Genomic DNA, 14066 nt, shown 5'->3' with positions numbered 1-14066 from the left:
CAAGGATATTGCCAATATCCTGGCAGATCGATTTAGTGCCAACTTCACCCCCCTCTCACTCCTTAAAGGGCACATCTCAATACCAAAAGATTGCCAAATTCCTGCAATCAAGGCCACACAGGTAGAAACCACACTCTCCATAGCTAAGAATACAGCATCCATGGGACCAGATGACATCCCTGGCTGTGTACTACATAAACTACAAAATGAACCGGCACCTCATCTAAGTGTCATAGGTTAGCTTCATAGGTTCATACTAGGCTATCTGCCCGAGGGCATTTACAAGCCTAGCCCATAGTTTTGTGGCTTACTCCACCCCTTTAGTATGGGGAACTATACCCATTATTTTGCTGTGCCTCTGTTGAGCAGTGACACTGAGGTAATCCCTGGGGTATATCTGCGATCTCCCATCCATTGGTCAAGATTTCTCTTGAACAAGGCCAGCGAGGTGCTCTGCCTCACATATACCGGGATTTTATTCCACAGCATAGGGAGTCTTTGGGTGATGAATCTATCCCTCCAGCACGTCCTATTAATAGCCGTGTCGAGGTTTAAGTCTCCCGCCCTTGTGGCTCTGACGGATCTAGATTTTTTTGAGGTGGAGCATATTCATCAAATCTGGGTTTGACATGGCCTTGTATGTTAGGCAAAGGTCACCTCTGAGCAAGCGGTAGGCGACTGAATAGAGCTGGAGTTCTTTCAGTCGGGAAGCATAGGACAGATGTTTGAGACCCTTTATCCTTTTGGTGAGGAACTTTTGTGGCCTCTCCAGCTGCTGCAAGTGTCGGGTCAGATACATTCCGAATGGGGCATTGTACTCAATCATTGGTCTGATGAGTGATGAGTATAGGGAGACTATGACCTCCCTTGATCTAGATGAGAATCCCTTCATGATAAGGTGGGCAATGTAGAAGGTCTTCCTAACTACTTTAGCTACATGGGTGTCGAATGACAGACTACTATCAACCTGGGTCCCCAGGTCCCTGATAACTTCTTCTGTGCTCAGTGGATTGCCACCTATTTGGTAGCTAGGGGTAACCTTGTTTTTCCCATATGACTATGCATTTTTTGGCATTTAACTTTAGGCCATGGCTCTGGCACCAGTTATCCGTTTCTGTGAGACCCTTCTGAAGGATATCTGTGTCAGATGTGTTTTCTACTATGGCGCCCAGTTTGCAGTCATCTGCAAACTTTGTCAGCCATAACCCTCCTGTGTTTGCTTGTACTTCGGAAAAGTAGATGCCAAACAAGAGTGGGCCCAGGACTGAGCCCTGTGGTACACCACTTGTGACAGGCTTTGAGTCTGACATGGCACCAGCAACTCTGACCCTGTGGGTTCTGTCACTCAGCCAGTTTGCAACCCATCTTGTGATGTATGGGTTAACATTTAAGCTGATGAGTTTTTCAATGATACCCGAGTGGGGTAACATGTTTAATCATAGACTCACCTCAGGCTTCGTGCCCACTGAGTGGCACACAGCTACAGTTATCCCACTCCACAAGGGGGATCCACATTGGATCCTGGGAACTACCATCCCATCAGTCTGACAAGCCTGATCTGCAAGGGCATGGAATGCATTATCATGGAACGTATAAACAAATTGGGAACCTTCAAACACTGGACCCCACCCAGTTTGGGTTCATGAAGGGCCAAGCTTGTCTCCTGAACCTGATTGACTTCTTCGAATCAGTCTCCGGAGCTGTGGATGAGGGTAAGGCGGTCCACACAGCCTATCTGGACCTCGCCAAGGCCTTCGACACCATCCGCCACTCTGGAATCACAGATAAACCTACTAAGCTGGGCATAAATCCCTATGTCACTCGATGTGTTGCCAACTGGTTTACTGACAGAACCCAGACTGTAAAAGTAGCCGACTACAAATCCAGCTCCAGACAAGTGACAAGTGGAGTACCTCAGGGTTCAGTCCTGGGACCGCTCTTGTTTGGCATCTACTTCTCTGAAGTACAAGCCAACACTAAAGGACTCTGGCTAACAAAGTTCGCAGATGACTGCAAACTGGGAGCCATTATTGAATCCCCAAATGATGTGGATATTCTACAAAAGGGCCTTACAGAAACAGATGATTGGTGCCAGAGCTATGGGCTCAAGCTTAATGCCAAGAAATGTATAGTTATCCCCTTTGGGAAAAAACATGTACCCATGAATTACCACATAGGTGGCAGTACACTAAACGCCAAAAGTGTGATGAGAGACTTAGAGACACAGGTGGACAGTGGTCTCACCTTTGATAACCACATCGCCACAACAGTCAGGAAATCCTTCTATGTGGTACACCTCATCACTAGGGGCTTTTCTTCCAGAAAAAAGGAGGTCACTGTCTCACTGTACTCATCCCTCATTAGACCCATTATAGAGTACAACGCCCCATTTGTTATGTACCTCACAAGACATTTGCAATAGCTGGAAAGGTCGCAAAAATACCTCACTAAAGAATCACAGGCCTAAAGCAGATGCCCTATGCTAACCATCTAAAAAGACTCCAGTTATACTATGTGGCATATCGTCTAGTCAGAGGCAATCTCTGCTTAACATACAAGGCCATGTCAAACCCTGAGCTGCTGGACATGCTCCACTTAAAGAAATCCCAATCCCTCAGAGCCACACACTCCAGGGATCTAAACCTTGTCATCACAATGAACAAAACATGCTGGAGGGATAGGTTCCTGACCCAGAGACTCCCCATACTCTCGAATAGACTGCCCAAACATATCAAGCAGAGCGCCTCCTTGGCCCTCTTCAAAAGGAACCTTGACGATTGGATGGGAGACAGGAAATTCACCCCGGGGATCACGTCAGTCGCCCTGCTACACAGGGATCCAGGGAAGTAAATATTGTGGGAAGAAATATCCAGGGAATTGTATGGCTAGGCTTGCATAGGCTCTAAGGCCAATAGCCTAGTACCAACCTATGAACAAAAAATAATACAAAAATTGAGAAACTGGAAGCTCTTGTCTACATATATGGATAGTAAGATACAACAGTGAAAATGCTTTTAGTCCCTCTAGTCTTGAAAATGGGTCAGGCATACATTTTTCAACCCAAGGAGAAGTCATGGGCAATAATAAATAAAGAACTGATGGAATTTATCTGGGAGGGAAAGATGACAAGAGTTAAGTGCGATAAGCTGATCCTTCCAATAGAACAAGGTGGTTTAGTTTTACCTGATTTGAAGGGATATTTTAGAGCTACACAGTTAAACTTCATATACTTAGCACAACCAGAAGGTTATAATTCAAAGTGAAATGAAGCAAGAGGGAAGTTCAAGAAACAGACAGAGAGTGGGATTTTGCATGCATAACCATAACAACCATATATAATATTATATTCATAAAGCTGCAGAAAATATTCTAAGAACTAAGCCAATGCAAGAATGGAGAAAGGAGATTTTGCCTATATTGATGACTGTCAGTAGGGGTGCAGAAAATAGGCGACGGTGGGCTGCAATTTATTGGAGAAACCTGACAAAGGAACCAAGATCCTGAGAGAAAACAACTCAAGCAAGAAAAGAAGACATTTGGATTGCAGAGATTGCCTCCCCTTTCAAGGCTTGATTTTAGAGTACAGGAAAAAAATGGAGAGGGGATATTAAGTGAAAGACCTGCTCTGATGGTGTTTTATTTGAATCTAGAACAGAAGCAGTTGCTAAAAAAGGGATAATAAGTACATAAAAATAAAATACTATGTGCTAACTATAAGAATATATCAGAAGAGGTTAGAACATATTGGGAGAGAGACTGTAAAGGCAATTTACAAGAGGACAATGGGAAGACATATGTATGGCTCCCAAGTATACGACCAGGTTCAGAAGATTTAGGATGTCTGGCTGGAAGTGTATGCATAAGTATTTCTATACACCAAGCAGACTTCAAAGAAGTTTTCCTCAGGTAGATAGCAAATGTTGGAGCTATGCTGGAGAAGAAAGTGTTAACTGAGAACATATGTTTTAGGAGTGCAATGAGTTGGTTGATTTTAAAAATTCCCTACAGAGTACTCTCGCAGAAATATTGGGTGAGTAAATGGCTGTAATAAGGAAATGATTCTATTGAGCTGGTGTACAGGATCTGAATTGCCTAGATACAGTAAGGCCTTATTAAGATTAATTCTATTGTCTGCCAAAAAAGCAATTACTAGGAAATGGAAATAAAAGTCTAAATCAACTGTATTTGAGGTAATGAATATTATAAAAGAGATAAAAGAACTGGAAGAGGGATCTTTATAAAATGGAAGGAACACATTACATACAAGTAAATGGAAATTGTGGGAAGAATACATGCAGAATAATGTTCAGGAGGAGGAGGAGTGAAGTTTAAGGAAAGGCAGGAATTCAGCAATTTTTTGTAATGCTGGACTGATGATAGTAGCAATGAAAATATATTTGATGTATATTGTATTTAAATGGAAAAAAGTTAAAATAATTTTTCTTTTCTGTTACTGTACGTCTGCCTAAGTCTTAAGTGATAATTTAATAAAGGTATTTAAAAATAAGTATAATCATAATAATTTTCCCAATGTAATACTTTCACCACATAAGTCATTGTAAAAATGGCTTCCTGAAAGTACAATATCTACAGAAGTGCTAAAACACCCCTCAGATACAATAAAATGAAGATGGTAGAAACATAGTTTTTCTAAGACAGTAGATTTTCAATCTATATATGCATATATATATATATATATATATATATATATATATATATATAAATAAAATCACTATATATTAATCAGATCAGATAATGGTAATAGATTAAACTCACCCAGAGTCAAATAATAATAATAAAGAAAAAAAAATATATATATATATATATATATATATATATAGTTTGAAAAAATATATACAGAATTACTAAGTATTCATAAGTAATCCAAGTGGGTTAGACAGTCTGTTTCCAATCGAAATTCCCTTATTAAGTACAACATCCTTTATTAAGTAAATAAGGTTATTAAGTAAATAAGTAAAACATATTTTTTCCAATACAGTGACTTCTTTAAGTTCTCTTATTATGTTAAGTTCACTTAAAAATACATGTGCTATCTTTCTTGAGAAGAGTAACAGTAAATCAGAACATATAGACAAATTTCCAAGTAGCACCTCATTGCCTTAGGGAGGTGTTAAGATAATCAGGAATAAGCAATTGAGAACATGTACCAAAAAATGAAACAGATACAGGACAGAGCTGAATGCCTTCTTCAGTAAAGGTCTTAACAGTTTAGTACAATAAAAATATTTATTTATTTATTAATTTAATGTGCTTGTTTGTTTGTTTATTATCTGGTAAGTTACTTAACCAGGATAAAACACAGATCCAAGTGGACATTGTTCATGTATAGCCTAGGATTTTTAACACATCAAGTAAGAATCACAAAAGGTATATATAAAGAATATATACTTAGAATACATAATATTAGAGCATAGACCTGAAATATGTATTTAGATGTTCATATATAATATGAGATGACACAGTCATTATTTACAATTGTGCAGCAAAAAGGGAATAGAATAATATATGGTAAAAGTGGAACAGCCAATAGAGCAGTGACGTAATAAAATGAAGAGTAAAAAAGCAAGATCTAAAGGATGAAGTGAGCTTAAATTGGTTAGGAATAGTAAAGGAGGAAGTGGGCTAAAGTGCATCCGGAGAGGAAGTGAAAGTAGATCATAAAAGAAGGATGTGTTCCTTATTTAATTAAGTTAATTCTAGTGGAGAACATGGAGGTTATGGTTCTAGGGATTAATCATAATTTTATTTATCTGTTTGTTTTTTTGTATACCAAATTATTCCCACTAGTCTAGCTGCCTATTTTCAGAGGGGACTTGAGGTGGCATTTATAATACTAGGGGAAATTTGGCCAGGGGATCAGGGAACTTCCCAAGCTCTTTCCAATAGGTGCAATGGGATCTTTTAAATCAATCTGAGCTACTACCAGCTCAAGCACATGAGGCCTCAATTTATCATCTCAACACACTCAGGAGTGCAGTACCCCTCTTATACTGCACTGGAGTGTCAGCAATCCATCCACCTGGAGTGGGACTAGAACCTACAGCCTTTTTCACTAAAGGTGAGTGTGCGACCTGTTAAGCCATTTATAGTTTATTTCTATGTGACTCTAGCATCGCTATGTTTCTAGACAAGAGAAGCAATTAGTTGTGTTTTTAACATCTTTATTAAATCATGTCATGCCTTGGGTACACAAGCATTAATATAAAAGAAAACAAATCACAAGTAACATTTTCATTGTTATCTGCTTGTAGTAAACATTAATGTTTTCTTTTAACAATTTTCATCCACTCCAACACTGAATAAATTGCTTATTTCTTTTCTCCCCTTAAACCTCACTCTTCCTCCTGAACATTATTTTGTGTGATTTGTTGCCACAAATTCCATGTACTTCTATGCAATTTGCTCTCTCTCTTCGCGTGCAATCCATTCCCCAGTTCTTTTGTCTTCTTTAAAATTCTTCAATACTTCAGCTACTGTTGGTTTAGATTTTGATTTCTATTTTCTAGCAGTTGCTTTTTTATAACCTGTAGCATTAAACTTAATAAGGCATTACCGTGTCTAGACAATTCAGATCCTGGCTGAAAAAAATCAAGGAAGTTTACGTGTGTTTGATTTCAGCTAGGATTTTGTAACTGTAAGACTATCAGGTCTATGAGTAGACAGAAATGAGTCTAGTTCTTCTAGTTTATTCAACATGCTATCTGCATTAATCATTCCTATTTTTAGGACAGGCGATTGTGTTATGTTTTGTCAGTTTAAGTACAAGAAGACATTGTAGTCCTGGATTTGATTCAAGATAGCTGTGTAGAGTAGAAGATAGCCATGCAGGAGGAGTGCATTTAATAAAGGGGTATTTTTTATTGCAAATCTGAGAAATGTCTTAATGGTTTACATTAAGGTGGGTCTTTTGATACTTTATTTAGGGAGCAGTGTAGGAGTTGCATTTGGGGTGGAAGGGTGCAATGGCTTCATGGAGGGTAGAAATGGATGTGGCAGTAATGGACCTTGGTCAGCAGTGTAGTTGGTGGAAGTTGTAGAGGAGGGTTTTGTGGGGTCTAGTTGAATATTAGAACTGGAGTGGGGAACAGACAGGTATTTTTTCTGAGTAGAAATAGTTCGATTAGTAATATTAGATAGCTGAGGGGATGTGACAAGTTATGTGGTTATGCAATGTTTGTTTTGAATGTAACAGATAATGTTGAGACAACAGCACTAGCCCTAAGGTAAATGGGTTTGGTGTTAATAACGATAGCTATAATTTCTGAAAGGAGGGCAGTTTTTTGTATATGAGTGAAATCAGTAGGGTGGGCTTAGGGGTAGTATAAATGAAAGGTGAAAGACAATGCTTTGATACGGGAGGTAATTCGGTTTATTGATAATTGTTCAATAATTGTTTTAATTCCATCTATTAGGGTACTAATTATAAGATGATATACTGAAGTTAGTCCTGCTGTTTATATATGTGGGAAGTAAATAATACATTAACCAAAATCATTGTATACAACGTCTGCAGATGTAAAATTTATAAAGCTTTCCTGCACCACACGCAGTGTACCACTGAAGGCATTAAGTGGAACCTGAGTTAGTACTTTTGACATCCATATGTACATCCCATCGTCTTTTATTCAAGGTTCAGCTGCTCATGGCTCACTTGCTTGGAGCTGAATACTCATCCATGTGTTTAAGTGAGAGAAACTATAAACACAGACTATGTCAGTTAATATACTTTATCCAAGTTTGTACAATCTATAATGTAGTATATTTACAACCTAAATGTGTGGGGGCTTAGTATATTTATAGTCCTGGGATGTGGAGGCAGAGCCCCCATGATGGGAGTGCAAGCAAGGCTCACTGCAGATCACAAACATTCCTTGACTCAAGTGATCAGCAGCTAGTTAATGGTACTCAAGCAATTCACGTTTGAGCTAATAAAATAGATCATATTGTGTATATGTGTGTGTGTGTGTGTATATATATATATATATATATATATATATATATATAGGGGTTCACTTCACTATCTCGAAATACTGAAATCTCGAATTTCCATATCTCGAGACTAAAGTAGCGGAAACCCAGTTCCGCGAAAGACCACATAACCGAATCCGGAAATGAGGAATCAGCGACTGTGGTGGTGCACTGTGTTAATGGATAGATGGAGATTCAGGTAAGTGTTTATATTTTAAGGGTTTTGGGTAGGAATTTTAGTGTATCTTAGTGTGTTGGGAAGTTTCAGGTGTAGGTTACAGTATGTAGGCAAGAGTGTGAGTGTTTAAGTGTTGAGAATGGTGGTGTTTGTATGTATGTGATGTCTGTTTGTGCGAGGGGAATGTAGACTGTGTAGTGGTGGGTTTTGTGTCTTTGTCTTTTTAGTGCAACCTCAGAGTTAGTATATATATATATATATATATATATATATATATATATGTAGCGGGGTTGTGGGTGGGTGTAGGGTGGCTTGCCCCCCTGCTTATATGTAGGGTAGGTTTGTGTATTTGTGTTGTGTTTGTGTCTCTTTTGTTTGTTGCAGTGTGGGGAGGAGGGTATATGTGTGTTTGTGTGGTGTAGGGCGTGTTTAAAAGTTGCGATTTTGAATTTCGCACTTTTGGGGTTTCAGTATTTTGATTTTTCGGCTTTATAGTCTCGAGATACTGAAATTCAATATTTCAGTATTTCGAGATTATAAAGTGAATATATATATATATATATATATATATATATATATATATATATATATATATATATACACACAAAATAAATGCACAATGATAATGTGATTTTAACATGTTTTCTTAAAAAGCTTGAACAAGGTAAATCAGCATAGCTAAATAAATTATCATATGATCTTTCTGTTATAATACAAGGAAACATACATTTAGCTTTTTGAAACTGAGAAGAGTTTTTAGGCAATAATGAACTACTGAATCCCAAACCTCGACTAAAAGTAAAATAATTGAGATGAATATAAGTCATCCTAAATGCATCTCATATCTTTATACATAACTATAGGACATATTGTTCTATAAACTTTACTATTTCAAGAAGCTCATGTATTTCAAAGCTAATTATAAACTAAGTACACTGAAAGTATGACCCTATTCAAGCTTAACAACCATACCTGTATAACAACCTCCCTTCCCTTGTAAAAGGTGAAGTACATGGAGGGACTAAACAAGCATTTCAAGCTTTGGAAGTTATCGGAACTGCCAAAGTAGCATGATTTAAATTTAGATTAAAGATAAAGGTTCACCTTGTCAAATTGTACAGCAAACCACATGATCTGTGGCCTAGTGCTTAACAATGAGGATGCTTTGAATTTCTATTCCATATGTCCTGGCATGTTTTAAAAAAGAGGGGTAAATTTCTTTGTGGACTCTGTAACTTTAAGCATTTCTGAAAACCTTCTCTAAGAAGAAGTAGAAGAAAAAGAAGAAGAAAAAATTTCCGTAATGGGGCAATTTTTTTTCTTCTAAGATATTAACAGTGTCACTGAAATTACTATCTTTTTTTTTTTATTCAAATATGTTTTTATTTTTTAAAATATAAAGATAATACAAACTATGTACAAACAAATATAATAAACTATATACAATGTCCATAACAATGCATACTACTGAAATTACTACCATGAAGCAGAATATGAAGACTATGTGGAGGAATCTTCATGATCAGAAATAATAAATTGATGGGAGAGATGCCAAGCTTTAAAACTGTGCTCGCTCATCAGATGAATAGCTGGGGGGTGGGGTGGGGTTCATTTTCAGTAAGGCTTTCAAAGGTATCAAAAAAATAAGCTAAAATCTGTTTTGTCAATCTCTGTCTATCTGAGGCATGCAACAAACTGAAGGTAATACATCTTAGTCTGAGAAGACACAGCCATACAGAGAAGTGAAAGTTTTTAAGGATCTTCATCTAGGAAACCTATGGATTATGTTCATTCACTTCCATTATAACCCCAGGGAAGGTTAACATCTGATATGGCATTGCTAATAATGAAGGTACTTGTCTGACTTTAAACTTGAGAGTACTGGTGAATGAGAATTCCTGGCAAAGATACAATTCCATATAGTTCCTTGCCAGTGAAGATCAGCAAAACAGAATTGCCAGTCTCAACAATGGAAGATGAAAGTGAAGAAGTGTCAGAATCCAAAGCAGATGATGTTTTTCTTATTGTATTCAGCTCTCTTTTGGATTGACTTCTTTACTTGCTTTTAGGATCCACTGTTTCTTTTTATATTTTTCTCTAGCAACTTAAGACATTTTTTTCTGTTAGGTATAAAGCCAAAACTTTATTTTACAAAATATTTGTAATTGTTGATGCTGTATTTGTCGACCAGTCACATTTCTTAACTGACTTAGATATCATTAACAAGCAAATGACGCAAATGATCAGTAAAAGTAAATAAAACAATGACAAAGCCACTTAAATGAACCAAAAATAGAACTGTACAGCAAAAAACTTGCTTGTGGTAAGTTGGGTGAACTGTAATGCTCACAACAGTGAGAAGAACTGAAGAGAATATGCACCATCATGATGTATAGAAGAGAGCCATGCACATATCTACATCAGTACATCTAGCATAAAAACTGCATCAGTAGCTATAATGATGGAAGAAACCACTGCTTTTGCAGTTTCTAGCCAGAAGCTGACACCAGTGAAGTTGAGATCTACTTTAGCTATTCAGATGAACCCACATATTGTGATTTTATTATTACGGTCTGTCCCCAAGGAAGATAGTGCTTCTCTTTGTTAACATTTACAAGCATATTGCTAAATGCAAAGAAGAATGCAGCAGCTTTAGTGAACGGTTGATTTGACCAACATTTCAGTATGACAAAGCAAATTACTTTATTTTTATGAAGCCATTTATCTAACAATTAATCTGCATGGAAGTCCAAAACTATATCATCCCCCCTTCTACCTATTTTTTAACAAAAATGATAAATATAGAACAAAGCCAGATACAAGGGAATGACCTGTGCTGTTGACCGTTTTCTTTATCTCATCTGTCAGATGTTCTGTTTGTTTTATTTAATGTCTGCTTGACTTTTACTAAAGCAATTAAGCCATGAAGTGCTACACTTACACTGTTGCACTATGTTATGAAACAGTATTTTAATTAATCTACCTAATCCCTGTTACATATTTAAATTTAATCTTTAAATACAGTTTCTCTCATTTTTTTCACATTTTTGTTTTAATAGCGTTTTCATTCAGATGCTTTTCAAAAATATGCTATATATCCACTCCCTGTTCTAATTAACAGTAAAGTACCACTTATACACATCCTTGCAGCTGTCTGTATGCAATAAAACTACGATCTGTTCCACTGTATGGCAGCATGAAAAGCAACTATTTGCCTGTGTTGAATGTTAACTTATATTTCAGGTGGTACAGTGACAGTAATTAAACAAAACAGACAACAAAACTCCACATGTTAAAATTACATTAGACACTAAATTAAGTGGGAGCAAAATCACTCCCACTACACTGCATAAATAAACATTGCAAATCACTGTAACCATCAATCATTGCCATATCAATACACAATAACATTTGATTTGTTATAATGAACAAGTTTTCTACTGACTGATCGCATTTCAATGTGTCTTGTTATTCTTATAGCAGGATTGTGTAGCTAGTTTACTTACATTTACTGCTCTTAGTCACTCTTAAGTTTCCTATAGCACATGTGCATACACACACATGCACACCCACATGCAAGTTAGCACTTGTACACACATATACAGACATTCGTGCCTATGCACACACGTGCAAACAGTGCTTATATGTACATATATAGATACACACCAAACACACACCCACAAATAGAGAAGTGCTCTAACACACGCACACACACACACACACACACACACACACACACACACACACACACACACACACACACACACACACGTATGCACACATTATACAGACAGGCACATTAGCATGCAATAGGGTTCTGGATATTTTTCTGTCATCTCTGTTTTACACAATATATTGCACCTCCACCATATAAATAGCAAAATAGGAAAAAAGAGTGACAGTAAGAAAAGAAATACAGCAAACAATTTTTTGACAGTATTATAACAAAAAACAACAGATAAAGAACAGAAATATTACCGCACATTGCTCCTGTGAGAGACAGCAGAGAGAGAGAGAGAGACAAGCATAAGTCAGTGACAGTAACAGAAACAAACAAAAACATGCTTTTAAAAGACATCAGAGAAACAAGAAGTTACTGAAACAAGGATAAAAAGGCATGAGAGGTATGGAAACCTTTGTTACAGAATACTAATTAGTTTGCTTCCATACACATATACTAACTGTCCAGTCTGCATAATAAATGCAATCCATTTATCTTAAAACTGTGCACACCTGGATACCCCACAGTACTGCAGTGAATCTTCTGACATTTTCTTATCATATAAGTTTAAGTACATATATTGCAATTCTGAACTGTTTGGACCTGTTTTTTTTCGAAGCAGTAAAGTATTACAGCAGTATTAAAACTGATTTCCTAGAGTTTTCATCAAGATCTATCTTCCCTTTGAGTTTAACATACTTTTACATTTAAAACAGCAGTACAATCTCCAATTTTAAATTAATTCACAGAAAATGTAAACTAAAGAGCATGTATCAGTAATCTATAACAAGAAAACTGGGAGCACTCATGGGTTAAACAATTGTAATATGCAGTCGTGCCCCTTATTTATAAGCTGAGCGGGACAGCTCACAGGTTAATAACATCTTCTAAAAGAAACTTGAATGAATCAGACATTGCTCCCTGGTTCTGTGGACAAGAATAAGGAACAATAAGGAACACTAAAAATGGAGTACACATATTCAAAGAAACGTGTATTTATTATCTCATATATACAACAGTGTTTAGCCAGCCAGTTACTGCCAAGGCAGGATGTTTCCATGGGATATGGGTAACCTAAATGGAGTCAGCAAGCTCAGTACCAGAGGTGCAAAAGTGTAAGTTGAATAATAGTGGTCAGCTCAACATCCCTAGGGGTGGGTAAGGAAGCTGGGCAACTGTAGTAAGTCAACCTGTTTAAGATCTCCAATATAGCATAATCAAAAGGGTTAACTAAGGGGGACAAGGAAGTGTAGGGCAAAAGTGAAAAGGCCCTAGCTCCACATATAATGAGGATGCGAGGATGGAGCAGCATCACCACATTTCTTTTCCAATAAGGTACCATGACGGCCTATCAAAGAACAGTAGCAGAGAAGGAGGCCAAAAAAATAAAACAAAATTATACAAAAAGCATAACTTATAAGAAAAATAACGCTGCACTGAACAAAATAGGATGTGAGGGAAATTCAAAGCATGGTGGATAAGTATAGACACAAAACTCCATTACAATAGAGTTTATTGTCCCTGTAAAAGAAAAAAAAATCATCACCTTTATCTTCAGCCTAAGGTCTCTTATTATCTTTTTTTAACTACTTCTTCTTGGACAAAAGCCATGTCCAGATACTCTATATTTTTTACCACACATGTAAGAACACCTACTAGGGGCATTATGCTAGCATGTCACTATTTAAGAGATGAACTGCTAGACTATACAAAATATAGGTAACCCACTTTCTTTCTGCTCTAGTTATGGGAACCACAGAAAATGGCCACTGTTGGATTAATGGAGGGGAGCAATGGAACCTGCAGATTTTATTTTAACTTTTTTTATGTATGTATTTTACTAGATTGTCCGGTTGAGTAGAAGCCCATTTTCACCTGATGCCAAAGGAGAATAAGCTCCATGTACCAGCAGAGAAATCAAAAATAGGAAGCTTCACAACATGATAACAAATGTGTGCAAAATTATAAGCAAGAATGCAAATACTACGATAAGAATAGGTATGTGTCATACAGTTAGCATAGTTCAGGCAAAATTATTACAAAATATACACGGCCCATTTGAAATAAAGTACATTTATGAGTTCTTCTTTATTTTAAAGATGTTTTACTGCCTTTAATGTCCTTGGGTGTTCTGGTCCAGAATTTTCCAACACTGTCATGGAAAAGGGTAGGGTATCA

General features: G+C 37.0%; 1 protein-coding gene across 1 annotated transcript in view; it reads right to left on the bottom strand.

Annotated features, from left to right (window-relative positions):
* Positions 1–14066, bottom strand: part of CACNA1A (calcium voltage-gated channel subunit alpha1 A) — a 3713953-nt gene that overhangs the window by 1437560 nt on the left and 2262327 nt on the right. Inside the window, exon 22 of the mRNA XM_044082385.1 lies at positions 12146–12157. Within this exon, the coding sequence (XP_043938320.1) occupies positions 12146–12157 (12 nt within the window). The remainder of the gene's footprint in view (positions 1–12145; positions 12158–14066) is intronic.

This window comes from Protopterus annectens, chromosome 9.part0, assembly GCF_019279795.1.
Source record: "Protopterus annectens isolate FY-2018-M chromosome 9.part0, PAN1.0, whole genome shotgun sequence".
Taxonomy (NCBI): Eukaryota; Metazoa; Chordata; order Ceratodontiformes; family Protopteridae; genus Protopterus; species Protopterus annectens.
The sequence above is the reverse complement of the archived record's forward strand: the minus strand, read 5'-3'. Positions and strand labels throughout refer to the sequence as shown.